Source organism: Pimephales promelas, chromosome 12 (genome assembly GCF_988280905.1).
Source record: "Pimephales promelas chromosome 12, fPimPro1.hap1.1, whole genome shotgun sequence".
In the NCBI taxonomy this organism is placed as follows: Eukaryota; Metazoa; Chordata; class Actinopteri; order Cypriniformes; family Leuciscidae; genus Pimephales; species Pimephales promelas.
Window position 1 is genome coordinate 12,406,886 of NC_142780.1, and position 23,498 is coordinate 12,430,383.

At 44.1% G+C, this 23,498-nt stretch overlaps 6 protein-coding genes across 8 annotated transcripts in view; 1 reads left to right on the plus strand and 5 right to left on the minus strand.

Moving 5' to 3' along the window:
* LOC148976950 (uncharacterized) overlaps window positions 1–23,498 on the plus strand; it is a 175,853-nt gene that overhangs the window by 22,279 nt on the left and 130,076 nt on the right. The window lies entirely within an intron of this gene.
* Window positions 1,096–3,377, minus strand: LOC148976953 (zona pellucida sperm-binding protein 4-like). Its single transcript, XM_089118147.1, has 8 exons — window positions 2,564–3,377; window positions 2,297–2,484; window positions 2,126–2,223; window positions 1,897–2,054; window positions 1,628–1,820; window positions 1,411–1,558; window positions 1,251–1,323; window positions 1,096–1,172 (listed from the first exon to the last, which is right to left on the minus strand). Exons 1-8 carry the CDS (start codon window positions 3,360–3,362, stop codon window positions 1,096–1,098), a joined length of 1,734 nt encoding a protein of 577 aa, XP_088974273.1. The 5' UTR covers window positions 3,363–3,377.
* On the minus strand, window positions 5,268–7,534 carry LOC148976954 (zona pellucida sperm-binding protein 4-like). Its single transcript, XM_089118148.1, has 8 exons — window positions 6,736–7,534; window positions 6,469–6,656; window positions 6,298–6,395; window positions 6,069–6,226; window positions 5,800–5,992; window positions 5,583–5,730; window positions 5,423–5,495; window positions 5,268–5,344 (listed from the first exon to the last, which is right to left on the minus strand). Exons 1-8 carry the CDS (start codon window positions 7,532–7,534, stop codon window positions 5,268–5,270), a joined length of 1,734 nt encoding a protein of 577 aa, XP_088974274.1.
* Window positions 9,446–11,727, minus strand: LOC148976955 (zona pellucida sperm-binding protein 4-like). Its single transcript, XM_089117511.1, has 8 exons — window positions 10,914–11,727; window positions 10,647–10,834; window positions 10,476–10,573; window positions 10,247–10,404; window positions 9,978–10,170; window positions 9,761–9,908; window positions 9,601–9,673; window positions 9,446–9,522 (listed from the first exon to the last, which is right to left on the minus strand). Exons 1-8 carry the CDS (start codon window positions 11,710–11,712, stop codon window positions 9,446–9,448), a joined length of 1,734 nt encoding a protein of 577 aa, XP_088973637.1. The 5' UTR covers window positions 11,713–11,727.
* LOC148976956 (zona pellucida sperm-binding protein 4-like) lies at window positions 13,625–15,891 on the minus strand. Its single transcript, XM_089118149.1, has 8 exons — window positions 15,093–15,891; window positions 14,826–15,013; window positions 14,655–14,752; window positions 14,426–14,583; window positions 14,157–14,349; window positions 13,940–14,087; window positions 13,780–13,852; window positions 13,625–13,701 (listed from the first exon to the last, which is right to left on the minus strand). Exons 1-8 carry the CDS (start codon window positions 15,889–15,891, stop codon window positions 13,625–13,627), a joined length of 1,734 nt encoding a protein of 577 aa, XP_088974275.1.
* Window positions 17,797–20,114, minus strand: LOC148976957 (zona pellucida sperm-binding protein 4-like). The gene is made up of 8 exons (XM_089118150.1): window positions 19,265–20,114; window positions 18,998–19,185; window positions 18,827–18,924; window positions 18,598–18,755; window positions 18,329–18,521; window positions 18,112–18,259; window positions 17,952–18,024; window positions 17,797–17,873 (listed from the first exon to the last, which is right to left on the minus strand). The coding sequence occupies exons 1-8, from the start codon at window positions 20,097–20,099 to the stop codon at window positions 17,797–17,799; spliced, it is 1,770 nt and encodes a 589-aa protein (XP_088974276.1). The 5' UTR covers window positions 20,100–20,114.

Sequence of the window (23,498 nt, forward strand, 5' to 3'; positions counted from 1 at the left end):
TCACATTCTGGATAAGAACCTCAAAAGCTGCTTAAATTGATGATTCAAAGCATGTAATCATCCATCCCTTTGCCAAATATTTTCAACAAACATGCACCGATGCCATGGTTGCTCAAGCGCCACATATAGAATTGGTCGAACAACTTGCGATACAACAGTTAAGGGATTAATGCTTAAATAAAGTCTACTTTTCAATAAACATTACTCAGACTAGCCTGGAATAAAACCACTATCACCCTGTACTCATCCTTTATCCCAAGATATGATTCTATACTTGTGACAAAAAAAGAAAAAAGCATTACAAAAAGCCAACAAGTGACCTTAAAGGGGGTTTGGCATCAATATATGCAGTTATGCTTGTCCAGACAAAAAGTCTTATGTAAAGCCTCAAACAGCCAGTAGCTAAAACCTTCATTTGATATGTGGAACATCAACAGGGGCCCAAATTAACAACTAGAACTTGGCAAATTGTAAAGTTAAAGAGGCTACGTGCGTTTCCTGAAATTTAAACTTGCGACTGACACCTGTGGCCAAAAAACAGAACTGCTCTCGCAACGCGCGCTTTTACGTGCACACTTCACTAGTCATCTGCTGTAAGGAGGTCAACATTGTTTGAGATAAAGTGTTCTGCTTGCGAGTGTAGGCTACTTGCTGACTAGCGGTGGCGGCAGAGTGATCTGAAACGTTTTAACATGAAAGCGCTTGACGTCACATCCGCAGACAGCGCGGGAAGAGTCCGACCCGACAGAAAATAGGAAAGATAGGATACAGGCTTATAGGTGCACCCACTGTGAGTGGACAAGGTGTCAGTATGATCATCAGGAGATGTTTTAGTCATAAAATGGTAAAATAAAAAGGGTATTGTTACGTTTATTTTGGGGGGGGGGAAGCTGCATATAGCTTCTTTAAATGGCTTAGGCAGAAACTTGGCTTGTTTAGGTCAAGAATCCCAATGCACAAAAGAAAAAGGCTTAGTAGTGCAGCCCTAGAAAGTCAAACTGAGAACAGTCAGTCATGAAACATCCAACTCCAGTCAGAAATGAACACCAAAGAGAAACATGTTGAGTTTCATGAATTTTATTAAAACACCAAATTTCACTTGACCAGGTTAACTTCTCCACTAGACACCACAGTTTGCCCACTAGAGATGGTCTTGACGTGCACGTCTCTTCCTGTAAAAAGTGGTAGAAGCATGAGGGGCATTTAAATAAGTTCTCGGTTCCTGAAGTCAACTTACGGCAAACACTCACTTTTCCTAGTGCAGCTTTGCTCACAGGAGCCAGAGGAGGGATGGCACACCGCTGTACTACAGTGGATGAAGATCTAACAGAGGGGGGGAAAGGGTTAAGCCGTAGAATACACTGTAAAAAGCGCTAATATTAAGGGTTGAGGTAAGGCTGCAGAGCATACGGTTTCCTGCAGAGGAGCCAGTGATGCTGGATCTACAAATGTGAACATCTTCACAACAAAGCGCTTGTAGTGGGTAGGGAACTGAAGACCAGATGATCCCGCCACTGGAACCAATGTGGTCAGGTAACGATCATCCTGGTAAGGGCATCTGAAAGGTAAAGAGGCAGTCAGAAATGCCTTACAGCACACTAGATGGATAAAGACGGGCCTTACTCACCCATCAACCAGAAGATCCCATTGGGGTAGACTGAGTGGACTGGGGGTTGATGTCGCCCAGCAACGTCCCAGCATCAGGACAATGTTGGGGTCGTTCCTCTCCAAAATGTGCACCTCAACATACACCGGCTCCCGCAGGACTTTTGTAACTGGATAATCTGCGTCACTGTAGTAGGACGTGTACGCCTCGTCCCCTGAGGAAGAATGCAGGGTTTAACTAGAAACTGGAATTTTAGAAAGAATTTAGGCATGCTTGGGACAAACCCTTACCTTCTGCACAGCCTTTGGTGACACATTGACCATTTGCCAGTCTAAGCTCCACCCTGAGGGGTCCAGGCACAGCTACTGGTGGAGGTGGAGGAACGGTGTTGACCTCCACAACCAGAGCTTCCACAGAGGTACCAGAGTACCTACACTGGAAGAGAAGCCTGGGCGACAAACAGTGAGCTTGTAGCATTTGTCATTGATTCACATTTATGATAAAGCGTACGTCACTTACTCAAAATGGCTGTCCCTTGTGATGGAACCAAGTGGTCCGACACCCACTTCATATGAGGAGGTCATTCTGTTTTCATACACCACATAGCCACTGTCCTCCTGCAAATAGTAACATTGTTGGCATGTAATCCATTCTAAGCCATGCAGAACAAAACCACAAGAAGCTACTCACCATCATGCTTGTGCCACATGCAGTGACTGGGAACTGGTATATAGCAAAGAAAGGTGTGGATCCCACAGGACTGCAAGCTGGATCATTTCCACCCAGGAGACGGACTGAATCCAGGCTCAATCGAGGCAGCGTAACATCTCTAGCCACCACCACCACAAACTGACCATCTCTTATACACTGGACAGTCACTGGAATGAGTTACAAGAGCAGGTTAATGCAGAGGACCGGTGTAACATGAATGCCTCTACATTGACTCTACACTCTTACCTGCCTTCCCATAGTAACACTGCTGTCCATTAAAGCAGCAGTTGATAGCAGCACACTCAGCACCACTGATACCAGGTGGTCCACATTGGATCTGCTCATAATCAGCTACAGTACATTTGTCAAGGGGCTCTGCCTTCACCACTGGGTACTTAGGGTGAAACTGCTGAGGAAACCGTTGACTAGCTTGCTGTTGAACTGACTGAGAAAACTCTTGACCTGCTTGCTGTTGAACAGACTGAGGAAACTCTTGACCTGCTTGCAGTTGAACTGACTGAGGAAACTGTTGACCTGCTTGCAGTTGAACTGACTGAGGAAACTGTTGACCTGCTTGCAGTTGAACTGACTGAGGAAACTGTTGACCTGCTTGCTGTTGAACCTGCTGAGGAAACTGTTGACTAGCTTGCTGTTGAACCTGCTGAGGAAACTGTTGACTAGCTTGCTGTTGAAACTGCTGAGGAAACTGTTGACTAGCTTGCTGTTGAAACTGCTGAGAAAACTGTTGACTAGCTTGCTGTTGAACCTGCTGAGGAAACTGTTGACTAGCTTGCTGTTGAACTGGCTTTTGAACTTTCTGAGGAAACCATTGATTAGCTTGCTGTTGAACTGGCTTTTGAACTTTTTGAGGAAACCATTGACTAGCTTGCTGTTGAACTGGCTTCTGAAACTGCTGGTTAGTTTGCTGGAACATCAGAGCTTGAGGATTCCGGGGCAGATCACTCCACTTTGGAACAGCATGACAGAAAGCACAGAACCAAACACAAATTGCCAGAGACTGACCAGCAGACCAACTTCCTGCCATTGTTCAACAGCTAGTCACACTGCTGAGATGCAGCCCTTTGGTCTTTTTGTACTCTACAGACTTTGGGTAATTAATGATAATCCCTCCCTCTACATTAATAGTCATGATTCTCCAGACTTGCACCCCAGAGTGGGAGTTTACGCAACTAGGTGATTCCATTTTTACTTGTTTTTTCCACCCATTTGAACATACATAAAACCACATTGAGCTTTTTTTAGAATAGTATGCCAGTACAATTTCTGCCATTCTGAATTCAGCCTTATTTTTTCCCCGTCAGTAGCTGAATATTATATTAGATGTTTTAGCTATTCTGGATTGATTTTTTCTTTCGAAACACATCATAGAGTTCTCGTGGCAACAGGCCTGTATATTCAGGGTATGATTCAATAACAACGATGTGCTAAAAAGAGAAACGTTTTTCCTTTTGATATTTTCGTGGGCGGATGACAACATAGGATGACCACCTCTCCCGCATTCTGCGGGACAGTCCCGAAATTGTGAGTTTTGTTCCGCAAGACACAAATAGTATCCTGCATTTCAGTTATGTTTGTATTATGATAATTTTTTTTCCATCCCTAAAATTACAATACCACAGAAGAAATATAATAAAAACTGTGCATGCCATTTCAAAATCTATTTGTGCAGCCATCATGTTCAAGCTGTGAAAATAATCAACATACGCAATCGTAGAGAGGTTTTCCCGCTTACGACAACTAAATGGACAGCGCAAAGAAATAAGCGCAGCCCACAAAGTCTGTAAACAAAGATATACCAGCAAGAATTTCATCTCACATTCTGGATAAGAACCTCAAAAGCTGCTTAAATTGATGATTCAAAGCATGTAATCATCCATCCCTTTGCCAAATATTTTCAACAAACATGCACCGATGCCATCTTTGCTCAAGCGCCACATATAGAATTGGTCGAACAACTTGTGATACAACAGTTAAGGGATTAATGCTTAAATAAAGTCTACTTTTCAATAAACATTACTCAGACTAGCCTGGAATAAAACCACTATCACCCTGTACTCATCCTTTATCCCAAGATATGATTCTATACTTGTGACAAAAAAAGAAAAAAGCATTACAAAAAGCCAACAAGTGACCTTAAAGGGGGTTTGGCATCAATATATGCAGTTATGCTTGTCCAGACAAAAAGTCTTATGTAAAGCCTCAAACAGCCAGTAGCTAAAACCTTCATTTGATATGTGGAACATCAACAGGGGCCCAAATTAACAACTAGAACTTGGCAAATTGTAAAGTTAAAGAGGCTACGTGCGTTTCCTGAAATTTAAACTTGCGACTGACACCTGTGGCCAAAAAACAGAACTGCTCTCGCAACGCGCGCTTTTACGTGCACACTTCACTAGTCATCTGCTGCAAGGAGGTCAACATTGTTTACAGAGGTAAGAACATTGTTTGAGATAAAGTGTTCTGCTTGCGAGTGTAGGCTACTTGCTGACTAGAGGTGGCGGCAGAGTGATCTGAAACTTTTTAACATGAAAGCGCTTGACGTCACATGCGCAGACAGCGCGGGAAGAGTCCGACCCGACAGAAAATAGGAAAGATAGGATACAGGCTTATAGGTGCACCCACTGTGAGCGGACAAGGTGTCAGTATGATCATCAGGAGATGTTTTAGTCATAAAATGGTAAAATAAAAAGGGTATTGTTACGTTTATTTTGGGGGGGGGGGAAGCTGCATATAGCTTCTTTAAATGGCTTAGGCAGAAACTTGGCTTGTTTAGGTCAAGAATCCCAATGCACAAAAGAAAAAGGCTTAGTAGTGCAGCCCTAGAAAGTCAAACTGAGAACAGTCAGTCATGAAACATCCAACTCCAGTCAGAAATGAACACCAAAGAGAAACATGTTGAGTTTCATGAATTTTATTAAAACACCAAATTTCACTTGACCAGGTTAACTTCTCCACTAGAAACCACAGTTTGCCCACTAGAGATGGTCTTGACGTGCACGTCTCTTCCTGTAAAAAGTGGTAGAAGCATGAGGGGCATTTAAATAAGTTCTCGGTTCCTGAAGTCAACTTACGGCAAACACTCACTTTTCCTAGTGCAGCTTTGCTCACAGGAGCCAGAGGAGGGATGGCACACCGCTGTACTACAGTGGATGAAGATCTAACAGAGGGGGGGAAAGGGTTAAGCCGTAGAATACACTGTAAAAAGCGCTAATATTAAGGGTTGAGGTAAGGCTGCAGAGCATACGGTTTCCTGCAGAGGAGCCAGTGATGCTGGATCTACAAATGTGAACATCTTCACAACAAAGCGCTTGTAGTGGGTAGGGAACTGAAGACCAGATGATCCCGCCACTGGAACCAATGTGGCCAGGTAACGATCATCCTGGTAAGGGCATCTGAAAGGTAAAGAGGCAGTCAGAAATGCCTTACAGCACACTAGATGGATAAAGACGGGCCTTACTCACCCATCAACCAGAAGATCCCATTGGGGTAGACTGAGTGGACTGGGGGTTGATGTCGCCCAGCAACGTCCCAGCATCAGGACAATGTTGGGGTCGTTCCTCTCCAAAATGTGCACCTCAACATACACAGGCTCCCGCAGGACTTTTGTAACTGGATAATCTGCGTCACTGTAGTAGGACGTGTACGCCTCGTCCCCTGAGGAAGAATGCAGGGTTTAACTAGAAACTGGAATTTTAGAAAGAATTTAGGCATGCTTGGGACAAACCCTTACCTTCTGCACAGCCTTTGGTGACACATTGACCATTTGCCAGTCTAAGCTCCACCCTGAGGGGTCCAGGCGCAGCTACTGGTGGAGGTGGAGGAACGGTGTTGACCTCCACAACCAGAGCTTCCACAGAGGTACCAGAGTACCTACACTGGAAGAGAAGCCTGGGCGACAAACAGTGAGCTTGTAGCATTTGTCATTGATTCACATTTATGATAAAGCGTACGTCACTTACTCAAAATGGCTGTCCCTTGTGATGGAACCAAGTGGTCCGACACCCACTTCATATGAGGAGGTCATTCTGTTTTCATACACCACATAGCCACTGTCCTCCTGCAAATAGTAACATTGTTGGCATGTAATCCATTCTAAGCCATGCAGAACAAAACCACAAGAAGCTACTCACCATCATGCTTGTGCCACATGCAGTGACTGGGAACTGGTATATAGCAAAGAAAGGTGTGGATCCCACAGGACTGCAAGCTGGATCATTTCCACCCAGGAGACGGACTGAATCCAGGCTCAATCGAGGCAGCGTAACATCTCTAGCCACCACCACCACAAACTGACCATCTCTTATACACTGGACAGTCACTGGAATGAGTTACAAGAGCAGGTTAATGCAGAGGACCGGTGTAACATGAATGCCTCTACATTGACTCTACACTCTTACCTGCCTTCCCATAGTAACACTGCTGTCCATTAAAGCAGCAGTTGATAGCAGCACACTCAGCACCACTGATACCAGGTGGTCCACATTGGATCTGCTCATAATCAGCTACAGTACATTTGTCAAGGGGCTCTGCCTTCACCACTGGGTACTTAGGGTGAAACTGCTGAGGAAACCGTTGACTAGCTTGCTGTTGAACTGACTGAGAAAACTCTTGACCTGCTTGCTGTTGAACAGACTGAGGAAACTCTTGACCTGCTTGCAGTTGAACTGACTGAGGAAACTGTTGACCTGCTTGCAGTTGAACTGACTGAGGAAACTGTTGACCTGCTTGCAGTTGAACTGACTGAGGAAACTGTTGACCTGCTTGCTGTTGAACCTGCTGAGGAAACTGTTGACTACCTTGCAGTTGAACCTGCTGAGGAAACTGTTGACTAGCTTGCTGTTGAAACTGCTGAGGAAACTGTTGACTAGCTTGCTGTTGAAACTGCTGAGAAAACTGTTGACTAGCTTGCTGTTGAACCTGCTGAGGAAACTGTTGACTAGCTTGCTGTTGAACTGGCTTTTGAACTTTCTGAGGAAACCATTGATTAGCTTGCTGTTGAACTGGCTTTTGAACTTTTTGAGGAAACCATTGACTAGCTTGCTGTTGAACTGGCTTCTGAAACTGCTGGTTAGTTTGCTGGAACATCAGAGCTTGAGGATTCCGGGGCAGATCACTCCACTTTGGAACAGCATGACAGAAAGCACAGAACCAAACAAAAATTGCCAGAGACTGAACAGCAGACCAACTTCCTGCCATTGTTCAACAGCTAGTCACACTGCTGAGATGCAGCCCTTTGGTCTTTTTGTACTCTACAGACTTTGGGTAATTAATGATAATCCCTCCCTCTACATTAATAGTCATGATTCTCCAGACTTGCACCCCAGAGTGGGAGTTTACGCAACTAGGTGATTCCATTTTTACTTGTTTTTTCCACCCATTTGAACATACATAAAACCACATTGAGCTTTTTTTAGAATAGTATGCCAGTACAATTTCTGCCATTCTGAATTCAGCCTTATTTTTTCCCCGTCAGTAGCTGAATATTATATTAGATGTTTTAGCTATTCTGGATTGATTTTTTCTTTCGAAGCACATCATAGAGTTCTCGTGGCAACAGGCCTGTATATTCAGGGTATGATTCAATAACAACGATGTGCTAAAAAGAGAAACGTTTTTCCTTTTGATATTTTCGTGGGCGGATGACAACATAGGATGACCACCTCTCCCGCATTCTGCGGGACAGTCCCGAAAATTTGAGTTTTGTTCCGCAAGACACAAATAGTATCCTGCATTTCAGTTATGTTTGTATTATGATAATTTTTTTTCCATCCCTAAAATTACAATACCACAGAAGAAATATAATAAAAACTGTGCATGCCATTTCAAAATCTATTTGTGCAGCCATCATGTTCAAGCTGTGAAAATAATCAACATACGCAATCGTAGAGCGGTTTTCCCGCTTACGACAACTAAATGGACAGCGCAAAGAAATAAGCGCAGCCCACAAAGTCTGTAAACAAAGATATACCAGCAAGAATTTCATCTCACATTCTGGATAAGAACCTCAAAAGCTGCTTAAATTGATGATTCAAAGCATGTAATCATCCATCCCTTTGCCAAATATTTTCACCAAACATGCACCGATGCCATGGTTGCTCAAGCGCCACCTATAGAAATGGTCGAACAACTTGCGATACAACAGTTAAGGGATTAATGCTTAAATAAAGTCTACTTTTCAATAAACATTACTCAGACTAGCCTGGAATAAAACCACTATCACCCTGTACTCATCCTTTATCCCAAGATATGATTCTATACTTGTGACAAAAAAAGAAAAAAGCATTACAAAAAGCCAACAAGTGACCTTAAAGGGGGTTTGGCATCAATATATGCAGTTATGCTTGTCCAGACAAAAAGTCTTATGTAAAGCCTCAAACAGCCAGTAGCTAAAACCTTCATTTGATATGTGGAACATCAACAGGGGCCCAAATTAACAACTAGAACTTGGCAAATTGTAAAGTTAAAGAGGCTACGTGCGTTTCCTGAAATTTAAACTTGCGACTGACACCTGTGGCCAAAAAACAGAACTGCTCTCGCAACGCGCGCTTTTACGTGCACACTTCACTAGTCATCTGCTGCAAGGAGGTCAACATTGTTTACAGAGGTAAGAACATTGTTTGAGATAAAGTGTTCTGCTTGCGAGTGTAGGCTACTTGCTGACTAGCGGTGGCGGCAGAGTGATCTGAAACGTTTTAACATGAAAGCGCTTGACGTCACATCCGCAGACAGCGCGGGAAGAGTCCGACCCGACAGAAAATAGGAAAGATAGGATACAGGCTTATAGGTGCACCCACTGTGAGCGGACAAGGTGTCAGTATGATCATCAGGAGATGTTTTAGTCATAAAATGGTAAAATAAAAAGGGTATTGTTACGTTTATTTTGGGGGGGGGGGGGGGGGAAGCTGCATATAGCTTCTTTAAATGGCTTAGGCAGAAACTTGGCTTGTTTAGGTCAAGAATCCCAATGCACAAAAGAAAAAGGCTTAGTAGTGCAGCCCTAGAAAGTCAAACTGAGAACAGTCAGTCATGAAACATCCAACTCCAGTCAGAAATGAACACCAAAGAGAAACATGTTGAGTTTCATGAATTTTATTAAAACACCAAATTTCACTTGACCAGGTTAACTTCTCCACTAGAAACCACAGTTTGCCCACTAGAGATGGTCTTGACGTGCACGTCTCTTCCTGTAAAAAGTGGTAGAAGCATGAGGGGCATTTAAATAAGTTCTCGGTTCCTGAAGTCAACTTACGGCAAACACTCACTTTTCCTAGTGCAGCTTTGCTCACAGGAGCCAGAGGAGGGATGGCACACCGCTGTACTACAGTGGATGAAGATCTAACAGAGGGGGGGAAAGGGTTAAGCCGTAGAATACACTGTAAAAAGCGCTAATATTAAGGGTTGAAGTAAGGCTGCAGAGCATACGGTTTCCTGCAGAGGAGCCAGTGATGCTGGATCTACAAATGTGAACATCTTCACAACAAAGCGCTTGTAGTGGGTAGGGAACTGAAGACCAGATGATCCCGCCACTGGAACCAATGTGGTCAGGTAACGATCATCCTGGTAAGGGCATCTGAAAGGTAAAGAGGCAGTCAGAAATGCCTTACAGCACACTAGATGGAGAAAGACGGGCCTTACTCACCCATCAACCAGAAGATCCCATTGGGGTAGACTGAGTGGACTGGGGGTTGATGTCGCCCAGCAACGTCCCAGCATCAGGACAATGTTGGGGTCGTTCCTCTCCAAAATGTGCACCTCAACATACACAGGCTCCCGCAGGACTTTTGTAACTGGATAATCTGCGTCACTGTAGTAGGACGTGTACGCCTCGTCCCCTGAGGAAGAATGCAGGGTTTAACTAGAAACTGGAATTTTAGAAAGAATTTAGGCATGCTTGGGACAAACCCTTACCTTCTGCACAGCCTTTGGTGACACATTGACCATTTGCCAGTCTAAGCTCCACCCTGAGGGGTCCAGGCGCAGCTACTGGTGGAGGTGGAGGAACGGTGTTGACCTCCACAACCAGAGCTTCCACAGAGGTACCAGAGTACCTACACTGGAAGAGAAGCCTGGGCGACAAACAGTGAGCTTGTAGCATTTGTCATTGATTCACATTTATGATAAAGCGTACGTCACTTACTCAAAATGGCTGTCCCTTGTGATGGAACCAAGTGGTCCGACACCCACTTCATATGAGGAGGTCATTCTGTTTTCATACACCACATAGCCACTGTCCTCCTGCAAATAGTAACATTGTTGGCATGTAATCCATTCTAAGCCATGCAGAACAAAACCACAAGAAGCTACTCACCATCATGCTTGTGCCACATGCAGTGACTGGGAACTGGTATATAGCAAAGAAAGGTGTGGATCCCACAGGACTGCAAGCTGGATCATTTCCACCCAGGAGACGGACTGAATCCAGGCTCAATCGAGGCAGCGTAACATCTCTAGCCACCACCACCACAAACTGACCATCTCTTATACACTGGACAGTCACTGGAATGAGTTACAAGAGCAGGTTAATGCAGAGGACCGGCGTAACATGAATGCCTCTACATTGACTCTACACTCTTACCTGCCTTCCCATAGTAACACTGCTGTCCATTAAAGCAGCAGTTGATAGCAGCACACTCAGCACCACTGATACCAGGTGGTCCACATTGGATCTGCTCATAATCAGCTACAGTACATTTGTCAAGGGGCTCTGCCTTCACCACTGGGTACTTAGGGTGAAACTGCTGAGGAAACCGTTGACTAGCTTGCTGTTGAACTGACTGAGAAAACTCTTGACCTGCTTGCTGTTGAACAGACTGAGGAAACTCTTGACCTGCTTGCAGTTGAACTGACTGAGGAAACTGTTGACCTGCTTGCAGTTGAACTGACTGAGGAAACTGTTGACCTGCTTGCAGTTGAACTGACTGAGGAAACTGTTGACCTGCTTGCTGTTGAACCTGCTGAGGAAACTGTTGACTACCTTGCTGTTGAACCTGCTGAGGAAACTGTTGACTAGCTTGCTGTTGAACCTGCTGAGGAAACTGTTGACTAGCTTGCTGTTGAAACTGCTGAGAAAACTGTTGACTAGCTTGCTGTTGAACCTGCTGAGGAAACTGTTGACTAGCTTGCTGTTGAACTGGCTTTTGAACTTTCTGAGGAAACCATTGATTAGCTTGCTGTTGAACTGGCTTTTGAACTTTTTGAGGAAACCATTGACTAGCTTGCTGTTGAACTGGCTTCTGAAACTGCTGGTTAGTTTGCTGGAACATCAGAGCTTGAGGATTCCGGGGCAGATCACTCCACTTTGGAACAGCATGACAGAAAGCACAGAACCAAACACAAATTGCCAGAGACTGAACAGCAGACCAACTTCCTGCCATTGTTCAACAGCTAGTCACACTGCTGAGATGCAGCCCTTTGGTCTTTTTGTACTCTACAGACTTTGGGTAATTAATGATAATCCCTCCCTCTACATTAATAGTCATGATTCTCCAGACTTGCACCCCAGAGTGGGAGTTTACGCAACTAGGTGATTCCATTTTTACTTGTTTTTTCCACCCATTTGAACATACATAAAACCACATTGAGCTTTTTTTAGAATAGTATGCCAGTACAATTTCTGCCATTCTGAATTCAGCCTTATTTTTTCCCCGTCAGTAGCTGAATATTATATTAGATGTTTTAGCTATTCTGGATTGATTTTTTCTTTCGAAGCACATCATAGAGTTCTCGTGGCAACAGGCCTGTATATTCAGGGTATGATTCAATAACAACGATGTGCTAAAAAGAGAAACGTTTTTCCTTTTGATATTTTCGTGGGCGGATGACAACATAGGATGACCACCTCTCCCGCATTCTGCGGGACAGTCCCGAAAATTTGAGTTTTGTTCCGCAAGACACAAATAGTATCCTGCATTTCAGTTATGTTTGTATTATGATAATTTTTTTTCCATCCCTAAAATTACAATACCACAGAAGAAATATAATAAAAACTGTGCATGCCATTTCAAAATCTATTTGTGCAGCCATCATGTTCAAGCTGTGAAAATAATCAACATACGCAATCGTAGAGCGGTTTTCCCGCTTACGACAACTAAATGGACAGCGCAAAGAAATAAGCGCAGCCCACAAAGTCTGTAAACAAAGATATACCAGCAAGAATTTCATCTCACATTCTGGATAAGAACCTCAAAAGCTGCTTAAATTGATGATTCAAAGCATGTAATCATCCATCCCTTTGCCAAATATTTTCACCAAACATGCACCGATGCCATGGTTGCTCAAGCGCCACCTATAGAAATGGTCGAACAACTTGCGATACAACAGTTAAGGGATTAATGCTTAAATAAAGTCTACTTTTCAATAAACATTACTCAGACTAGCCTGGAATAAAACCACTATCACCCTGTACTCATCCTTTATCCCAAGATATGATTCTATACTTGTGACAAAAAAAGAAAAAAGCATTACAAAAAGCCAACAAGTGACCTTAAAGGGGGTTTGGCATCAATATATGCAGTTATGCTTGTCCAGACAAAAAGTCTTATGTAAAGCCTCAAACAGCCAGTAGCTAAAACCTTCATTTGATATGTGGAACATCAACAGGGGCCCAAATTAACAACTAGAACTTGGCAAATTGTAAAGTTAAAGAGGCTACGTGCGTTTCCTGAAATTTAAACTTGCGACTGACACCTGTGGCCAAAAAACAGAACTGCTCTCGCAACGCGCGCTTTTACGTGCACACTTCACTAGTCATCTGCTGCAAGGAGGTCAACATTGTTTACAGAGGTAAGAACATTGTTTGAGATAAAGTGTTCTGCTTGCGAGTGTAGGCTACTTGCTGACTAGCGGTGGCGGCAGAGTGATCTGAAACGTTTTAACATGAAAGCGCTTGACGTCACATCCGCAGACAGCGCGGGAAGAGTCCGACCCGACAGAAAATAGGAAAGATAGGATACAGGCTTATAGGTGCACCCACTGTGAGCGGACAAGGTGTCAGTATGATCATCAGGAGATGTTTTAGTCATAAAATGGTAAAATAAAAAGGGTATTGTTACGTTTATTTTGGGGGGGGGGGGGGGGGGAAGCTGCATATAGCTTCTTTAAATGGCTTAGGCAGAAACTTGGCTTGTTTAGGTCAAGAATCCCAATGCACAAAAGAAAAAGGCTTAGTAGTGCAGCCCTAGAAAGTCAAACTGAGAACAGTCAGTCATGAAACATCCAACTCCAGTCAGAAATGAACACCAAAGAGAAACATGTTGAGTTTCATGAATTTTATTAAAACACCAAATTTCACTTGACCAGGTTAACTTCTCCACTAGAAACCACAGTTTGCCCACTAGAGATGGTCTTGACGTGCACGTCTCTTCCTGTAAAAAGTGGTAGAAGCATGAGGGGCATTTAAATAAGTTCTCGGTTCCTGAAGTCAACTTACGGCAAACACTCACTTTTCCTAGTGCAGCTTTGCTCACAGGAGCCAGAGGAGGGATGGCACACCGCTGTACTACAGTGGATGAAGATCTAACAGAGGGGGGGAAAGGGTTAAGCCGTAGAATACACTGTAAAAAGCGCTAATATTAAGGGTTGAAGTAAGGCTGCAGAGCATACGGTTTCCTGCAGAGGAGCCAGTGATGCTGGATCTACAAATGTGAACATCTTCACAACAAAGCGCTTGTAGTGGGTAGGGAACTGAAGACCAGATGATCCCGCCACTGGAACCAATGTGGTCAGGTAACGATCATCCTGGTAAGGGCATCTGAAAGGTAAAGAGGCAGTCAGAAATGCCTTACAGCACACTAGATGGAGAAAGACGGGCCTTACTCACCCATCAACCAGAAGATCCCATTGGGGTAGACTGAGTGGACTGGGGGTTGATGTCGCCCAGCAACGTCCCAGCATCAGGACAATGTTGGGGTCGTTCCTCTCCAAAATGTGCACCTCAACATACACAGGCTCCCGCAGGACTTTTGTAACTGGATAATCTGCGTCACTGTAGTAGGACGTGTACGCCTCGTCCCCTGAGGAAGAATGCAGGGTTTAACTAGAAACTGGAATTTTAGAAAGAATTTAGGCATGCTTGGGACAAACCCTTACCTTCTGCACAGCCTTTGGTGACACATTGACCATTTGCCAGTCTAAGCTCCACCCTGAGGGGTCCAGGCGCAGCTACTGGTGGAGGTGGAGGAACGGTGTTGACCTCCACAACCAGAGCTTCCACAGAGGTACCAGAGTACCTACACTGGAAGAGAAGCCTGGGCGACAAACAGTGAGCTTGTAGCATTTGTCATTGATTCACATTTATGATAAAGCGTACGTCACTTACTCAAAATGGCTGTCCCTTGTGATGGAACCAAGTGGTCCGACACCCACTTCATATGAGGAGGTCATTCTGTTTTCATACACCACATAGCCACTGTCCTCCTGCAAATAGTAACATTGTTGGCATGTAATCCATTCTAAGCCATGCAGAACAAAACCACAAGAAGCTACTCACCATCATGCTTGTGCCACATGCAGTGACTGGGAACTGGTATATAGCAAAGAAAGGTGTGGATCCCACAGGACTGCAAGCTGGATCATTTCCACCCAGGAGACGGACTGAATCCAGGCTCAATCGAGGCAGCGTAACATCTCTAGCCACCACCACCACAAACTGACCATCTCTTATACACTGGACAGTCACTGGAATGAGTTACAAGAGCAGGTTAATGCAGAGGACCGGTGTAACATGAATGCCTCTACATTGACTCTACACTCTTACCTGCCTTCCCATAGTAACACTGCTGTCCATTAAAGCAGCAGTTGATAGCAGCACACTCAGCACCACTGATACCAGGTGGTCCACATTGGATCTGCTCATAATCAGCTACAGTACATTTGTCAAGGGGCTCTGCCTTCACCACTGGGTACTTAGGGTGAAACTGCTGAGGAAACCGTTGACTAGCTTGCTGTTGAACTGACTGAGAAAACTCTTGACCTGCTTGCTGTTGAACAGACTGAGGAAACTCTTGACCTGCTTGCAGTTGAACTGACTGAGGAAACTGTTGACCTGCTTGCAGTTGAACTGACTGAGGAAACTGTTGACCTGCTTGCAGTTGAACTGACTGAGGAAACTGTTGACCTGCTTGCTGTTGAACCTGCTGAGGAAACTGTTGACTAGCTTGCTGTTGAACCTGCTGAGGAAACTGTTGACTAGCTTGCTGTTGAAACTGCTGAGGAAACTGTTGACTAGCTTGCTGTTGAAACTGCTGAGAAAACTGTTGACTAGCTTGCTGTTGAACCTGCTGAGGAAACTGTTGACTAGCTTGCTGTTGAACTGGCTTTTGAACTTTCTGAGGAAACCATTGATTAGCTTGCTGTTGAACTGGCTTTTGAACTTTTTGAGGAAACCATTGAATAGCTTGCTGTTGAACTGGCTTCTGAAACTGCTGGTTAGTTTGCTGGAACATCAGAGCTTGAGGATTCCGGGGCAGATCACTCCACTTTGGAACAGCATGACAGAAAGCACAGAACCAAACACAAATTGCCAGAGACTGACCAGCAGACCAACTTCCTGCCATTGTTCAACAGCTAGTCACACTGCTGAGATGCAGCCCTTTGGTCTTTTTGTACTCTACAGACTTTGGGTAATTAATGATAATCCCTCCCTCTACATTAATAGTCATTATTCTCCAGACTTGCACCCCAGAGTGGGAGTTTACGCAACTAGGTGATTCCATTTTTACTTGTTTTTTCCACCCATTTGAACATACATAAAACCACATGGAGCTTTTTTTAGAATAGTATGCCAGTACAATTTCTGCCATTCTGAATTCAGCCTTATTTTTTCCCCGTCAGTAGCTGAATATTATATTAGATGTTTTAGCTATTCTGGATTGATTTTTTCTTTCGAAACACATCATAGAGTTCTCGTGGCAACAGGCCTGTATATTCAGGGTATGATTCAATAACAACGATGTGCTAAAAAGAGAAACGTTTTTCCTTTTGATATTTTCGTGGGCGGATGACAACATAGGATGACCACCTCTCCCGCATTCTGCGGGACAGTCCCGAAATTGTGAGTTTTGTTCCGCAAGACACAAATAGTATCCTGCATTTCAGTTATGTTTGTATTATGATAATTTTTTTTCCATCCCTAAAATTACAATACCACAGAAGAAATATAATAAAAACTGTGCATGCCATTTCAAAATCTATTTGTGCAGCCATCATGTTCAAGCTGTGAAAATAATCAACATACGCAATCGTAGAGAGGTTTTCCGCTTACGACAACTAAATGGACAGCGCAAAGAAATAAGCGCAGCCCACAAAGTCTGTAAACAAAGATATACCAGCAAGAATTTCATCTCACATTCTGGATAAGAACCTCAAAAGCTGCTTAAATTGATGATTCAAAGCATGTAATCATCCATCCCTTTGCCAAATATTTTCAACAAACATGCACCGATGCCATGGTTGCTCAAGCGCCACATATAGAATTGGTCGAACAACTTGCGATACAACAGTTAAGGGATTAATGCTTAAATAAAGTCTACTTTTCAATAAACATTACTCAGACTAGCCTGGAATAAAACCACTATCACCCTGTACTCATCCTTTATCCCAAGATATGATTCTATACTTGTGACAAAAAAAGAAAAAAGCATTACAAAAAGCCAACAAGTGACCTTAAAGGGGGTTTGGCATCAATATATGCAGTTATGCTTGTCCAGACAAAAAGTCTTATGTAAAGCCTCAAACAGCCAGTAGCTAAAACCTTCATTTGATATGTGGAACATCAACAGGGGCCCAAATTAACAACTAGAACTTGGCAAATTGTAAAGTTAAAGAGGCTACGTGCGTTTCCTGAAATTTAAACTTGCGACTGACACCTGTGGCCAAAAAACAGAACTGCTCTCGCAACGCGCGCTTTTACGTGCACACTTCACTAGTCATCTGCTGCAAGGAGGTCAACATTGTTTACAGAGGTAAGAACATTGTTTGAGATAAAGTGTTCTGCTTGCGAGTGTAGGCTACTTGCTGACTAGAGGTGGCGGCAGAGTGATCTGAAACGTTTTAACATGAAAGCGCTTGACGTCACATCCGCAGACAGCGCGGGAAGAGTCCGACCCGACAGAAAATAGGAAAGATAGGATACAGGCTTATAGGTGCACCCACTGTGAGCGGACAAGGTGTCAGTATGATCATCAGGAGATGTTTTAGTCATAAAATGGTAAAATAAACAGGGTATTGTTACGTTTATTTTGGGGGGGGGGGGAAGCTGCATATAGCTTCTTTAAATGGCTTAGGCAGAAACTTGGCTTGTTTAGGTAAAGAATCCCAATGCACAAAAGAAAAAGGCTTAGTAGTGCAGCCCTAGAAAGTCAAACTGAGAACAGTCAGTCATGAAACATCCAACTCCAGTCAGAAATGAACACCAAAGAGAAACATGTTGAGTTTCATGAATTTTATTAAAACACCAAATTTCACTTGACCAGGTTAACTTCTCCACTAGAAACCACAGTTTGCCCACTAGAGATGGTCTTGACGTGCACGTCTCTTCCTGTAAAAAGTGGTAGAAGCATGAGGGGCATTTAAATAAGTTCTCGGTTCCTGAAGTCAACTTACGGCAAACACTCACTTTTCCTAGTGCAGCTTTGCTCACAGGAGCCAGAGGAGGGATGGCACACCGCTGTACTACAGTGGATGAAGATCTAACAGAGGGGGGGAAAGGGTTAAGCCGTAGAATACACTGTAAAAAGCGCTAATATTAAGGGTTGAGGTAAGGCTGCAGAGCATACGGTTTCCTGCAGAGGAGCCAGTGATGCTGGATCTACAAATGTGAACATCTTCACAACAAAGCGCTTGTAGTGGGTAGGGAACTGAAGACCAGATGATCCCGCCACTGGAACCAATGTGGTCAGGTAACGATCATCCTGGTAAGGGCATCTGAAAGGTAAAGAGGCAGTCAGAAATGCCTTACAGCACACTAGATGGATAAAGACGGGCCTTACTCACCCATCAACCAGAAGATCCCATTGGGGTAGACTGAGTGGACTGGGGGTTGATGTCGCCCAGCAACGTCCCAGCATCAGGACAATGTTGGGGTCGTTCCTCTCCAAAATGTGCACCTCAACATACACAGGCTCCCGCAGGACTTTTGTAACTGGATAATCTGCGTCACTGTAGTAGGACGTGTACGCCTCGTCCCCTGAGGAAGAATGCAGGGTTTAACTAGAAACTGGAATTTTAGAAAGAATTTAGGCATGCTTGGGACAAACCCTTACCTTCTGCACAGCCTTTGGTGACACATTGACCATTTGCCAGTCTAAGCTCCACCCTGAGGGGTCCAGGCGCAGCTACTGGTGGAGGTGGAGGAACAGTGTTGACCTCCACAACCAGAGCTTCCACAGAGGTACCAGAGTACCTACACTGGAAGAGAAGCCTGGGCGACAAACAGTGAGCTTGTAGCATTTGTCATTGATTCACATTTATGATAAAGCGTACGTCACTTACTCAAAATGGCTGTCCCTTGTGATGGAACCAAGTGGTCCGACACCCACTTCATATGAGGAGGTCATTCTGTTTTCATACACCACATAGCCACTGTCCTCCTGCAAATAGTAACATTGTTGGCATGTAATCCATTCTAAGCCATGCAGAACAAAACCACAAGAAGCTACTCACCATCATGCTTGTGCCACATGCAGTGACTGGGAACTGGTATATAGCAAAGAAAGGTGTGGATCCCACAGGACTGCAAGCTGGATCATTTCCACCCAGGAGACGGACTGAATCCAGGCTCAATCGAGGCAGCGTAACATCTCTAGCCACCACCACCACAAACTGACCATCTCTTATACACTGGACAGTCACTGGAATGAGTTACAAGAGCAGGTTAATGCAGAGGACCGGTGTAACATGAATGCCTCTACATTGACTCTACACTCTTACCTGCCTTCCCATAGTAACACTGCTGTCCATTAAAGCAGCAGTTGATAGCAGCACACTCAGCACCACTGATACCAGGTGGTCCACATTGGATCTGCTCATAATCAGCTACAGTACATTTGTCAAGGGGCTCTGCCTTCACCACTGGGTACTTAGGGTGAAACTGCTGAGGAAACCGTTGACTAGCTTGCTGTTGAACTGACTGAGAAAACTCTTGACCTGCTTGCTGTTGAACAGACTGAGGAAACTCTTGACCTGCTTGCAGTTGAACTGACTGAGGAAACTGTTGACCTGCTTGCAGTTGAACTGACTGAGGAAACTGTTGACCTGCTTGCAGTTGAACTGACTGAGGAAACTGTTGACCTGCTTGCAGTTGAACTGACTGAGGAAACTGTTGACCTGCTTGCTGTTGAACCTGCTGAGGAAACTGTTGACTACCTTGCTGTTGAACCTGCTGAGGAAACTGTTGACTAGCTTGCTGTTGAACCTGCTGAGGAAACTGTTGACTAGCTTGCTGTTGAAACTGCTGAGAAAACTGTTGACTAGCTTGCTGTTGAACCTGCTGAGGAAACTGTTGACTAGCTTGCTGTTGAACTGGCTTTTGAACTTTCTGAGGAAACCATTGATTAGCTTGCTGTTGAACTGGCTTTTGAACTTTTTGAGGAAACCATTGACTAGCTTGCTGTTGAACTGGCTTCTGAAACTGCTGGTTAGTTTGCTGGAACATCAGAGCTTGAGGATTCCGGGGCAGATCACTCCACTTTGGAACAGCATGACAGAAAGCACAGAACCAAACACAAATTGCCAGAGACTGAACAGCAGACCAACTTCCTGCCATTGTTCAACAGCTAGTCACACTGCTGAGATGCAGCCCTTTGGTCTTTTTGTACTCTACAGACTTTGGGTAATTAATGATAATCCCTCCCTCTACATTAATAGTCATGATTCTCCAGACTTGCACCCCAGAGTGGGAGTTTACGCAACTAGGTGATTCCATTTTTACTTGTTTTTTCCACCCATTTGAACATACATAAAACCACATTGAGCTTTTTTTAGAATAGTATGCCAGTACAATTTCTGCCATTCTGAATTCAGCCTTATTTTTTCCCCGTCAGTAGCTGAATATTATATTAGATGTTTTAGCTATTCTGGATTGATTTTTTCTTTCGAAACACATCATAGAGTTCTCGTGGCAACAGGCCTGTATATTCAGGGTATGATTCAATAACAACGATGTGCTAAAAAGAGAAACGTTTTTCCTTTTGATATTTTCGTGGGCGGATGACAACATAGGATGACCACCTCTCCCGCATTCTGCGGGACAGTCCCGAAAATTTGAGTTTTGTTCCGCAAGACACAAATAGTATCCTGCATTTCAGTTATGTTTGTATTATGATAATTTTTTTTCCATCCCTAAAATTACAATACCACAGAAGAAATATAATAAAAACTGTGCATGCCATTTCAAAATCTATTTGTGCAGCCATCATGTTCAAGCTGTGAAAATAATCAACATACGCAATCGTAGAGCGGTTTTCCCGCTTACGACAACTAAATGGACAGCGCAAAGAAATAAGCGCAGCCCACAAAGTCTGTAAACAAAGATATACCAGCAAGAATTTCATCTCACATTCTGGATAAGAACCTCAAAAGCTGCTTAAATTGATGATTCAAAGCATGTAATCATCCATCCCTTTGCCAAATATTTTCACCAAACATGCACCAATGCCATGGTTGCTCAAGCGCCACCTATAGAAATGGTCGAACAACTTGCGATACAACAGTTAAGGGATTAATGCTTAAATAAAGTCTACTTTTCAATAAACATTACTCAGACTAGCCTGGAATAAAACCACTATCACCCTGTACTCATCCTTTATCCCAAGATATGATTCTATACTTGTGACAAAAAAAGAAAAAAGCATTACAAAAAGCCAACAAGTGACCTTAAAGGGGGTTTGGCATCAATATATGCAGTTATGCTTGTCCAGACAAAAAGTCTTATGTAAAGCCTCAAACAGCCAGTAGCTAAAACCTTCATTTGATATGTGGAACATCAACAGGGGCCCAAATTAACAACTAGAACTTGGCAAATTGTAAAGTTAAAGAGGCTACGTGCGTTTCCTGAAATTTAAACTTGCGACTGACACCTGTGGCCAAAAAACAGAACTGCTCTCGCAACGCGCGCTTTTACGTGCACACTTCACTAGTCATCTGCTGCAAGGAGGTCAACATTGTTTACAGAGGTAAGAACATTGTTTGAGATAAAGTGTTCTGCTTGCGAGTGTAGGCTACTTGCTGACTAGCGGTGGCGGCAGAGTGATCTGAAACGTTTTAACATGAAAGCGCTTGACGTCACATCCGCAGACAGCGCGGGAAGAGTACGACCCGACAGAAAATAGGAAAGATAGGATACAGGCTTATAGGTGCACCCACTGTGAGCGGACAAGGTGTCAGTATGATCATCAGGAGATGTTTTAGTCATAAAATGGTAAAATAAAAAGGGTATTGTTACGTTTATTTTGGGGGGGGGGGAAGCTGCATATAGCTTCTTTAAATGGCTTAGGCAGAAACTTGGCTTGTTTAGGTCAAGAATCCCAATGCACAAAAGAAAAAGGCTTAGTAGTGCAGCCCTAGAAAGTCAAACTGAGAACAGTCAGTCATGAAACATCCAACTCCAGTCAGAAATGAACACCAAAGAGAAACATGTTGAGTTTCATGAATTTTATTAAAACACCAAATTTCACTTGACCAGGTTAACTTCTCCACTAGAAACCACAGTTTGCCCACTAGAGATGGTCTTGACGTGCACGTCTCTTCCTGTAAAAAGTGGTAGAAGCATGAGGGGCATTTAAATAAGTTCTCGGTTCCTGAAGTCAACTTACGGCAAACACTCACTTTTCCTAGTGCAGCTTTGCTCACAGGAGCCAGAGGAGGGATGGCACACCGCTGTACTACAGTGGATGAAGATCTAACAGAGGGGGGGGAAGGGTTAAGCCGTAGAATACACTGTAAAAAGCGCTAATATTAAGGGTTGAGGTAAGGCTGCAGAGCATACGGTTTCCTGCAGAGGAGCCAGTGATGCTGGATCTACAAATGTGAACATCTTCACAACAAAGCGCTTGTAGTGGGTAGGGAACTGAAGACCAGATGATCCCGCCACTGGAACCAATGTGGTCAGGTAACGATCATCCTGGTAAGGGCATCTGAAAGGTAAAGAGGCAGTCAGAAATGCCTTACAGCACACTAAATGGATAAAGACGGGCCTTACTCACCCATCAACCAGAAGATCCCATTGGGGTAGACTGAGTGGACTGGGGGTTGATGTCGCCCAGCAACGTCCCAGCATCAGGACAATGTTGGGGTCGTTCCTCTCCAAAATGTGCACCTCAACATACACAGGCTCCCGCAGGACTTTTGTAACTGGATAATCTGCGTCACTGTAGTAGGACGTGTACGCCTCGTCCCCTGAGGAAGAATGCAGGGTTTAACTAGAAACTGGAATTTTAGAAAGAATTTAGGCATGCTTGGGACAAACCCTTACCTTCTGCACAGCCTTTGGTGACACATTGACCATTTGCCAGTCTAAGCTCCACCCTGAGGGGTCCAGGCGCAGCTACTGGTGGAGGTGGAGGAACGGTGTTGACCTCCACAACCAGAGCTTCCACAGAGGTACCAGAGTACCTACACTGGAAGAGAAGCCTGGGCGACAAACAGTGAGCTTGTAGCATTTGTCATTGATTCACATTTATGATAAAGCGTACGTCACTTACTCAAAATGGCTGTCCCTTGTGATGGAACCAAGTGGTCCGACACCCACTTCATATGAGGAGGTCATTCTGTTTTCATACACCACATAGCCACTGTCCTCCTGCAAATAGTAACATTGTTGGCATGTAATCCATTCTAAGCCATGCAGAACAAAACCACAAGAAGCTACTCACCATCATGCTTGTGCCACATGCAGTGACTGGGAACTGGTATATAGCAAAGAAAGGTGTGGATCCCACAGGACTGCAAGCTGGATCATTTCCACCCAGGAGACGGACTGAATCCAGGCTCAATCGAGGCAGCGTAACATCTCTAGCCACCACCACCACAAACTGACCATCTCTTATACACTGGACAGTCACTGGAATGAGTTACAAGAGCAGGTTAATGCAGAGGACCGGTGTAACATGAATGCCTCTACATTGACTCTACACTCTTACCTGCCTTCCCATAGTAACACTGCTGT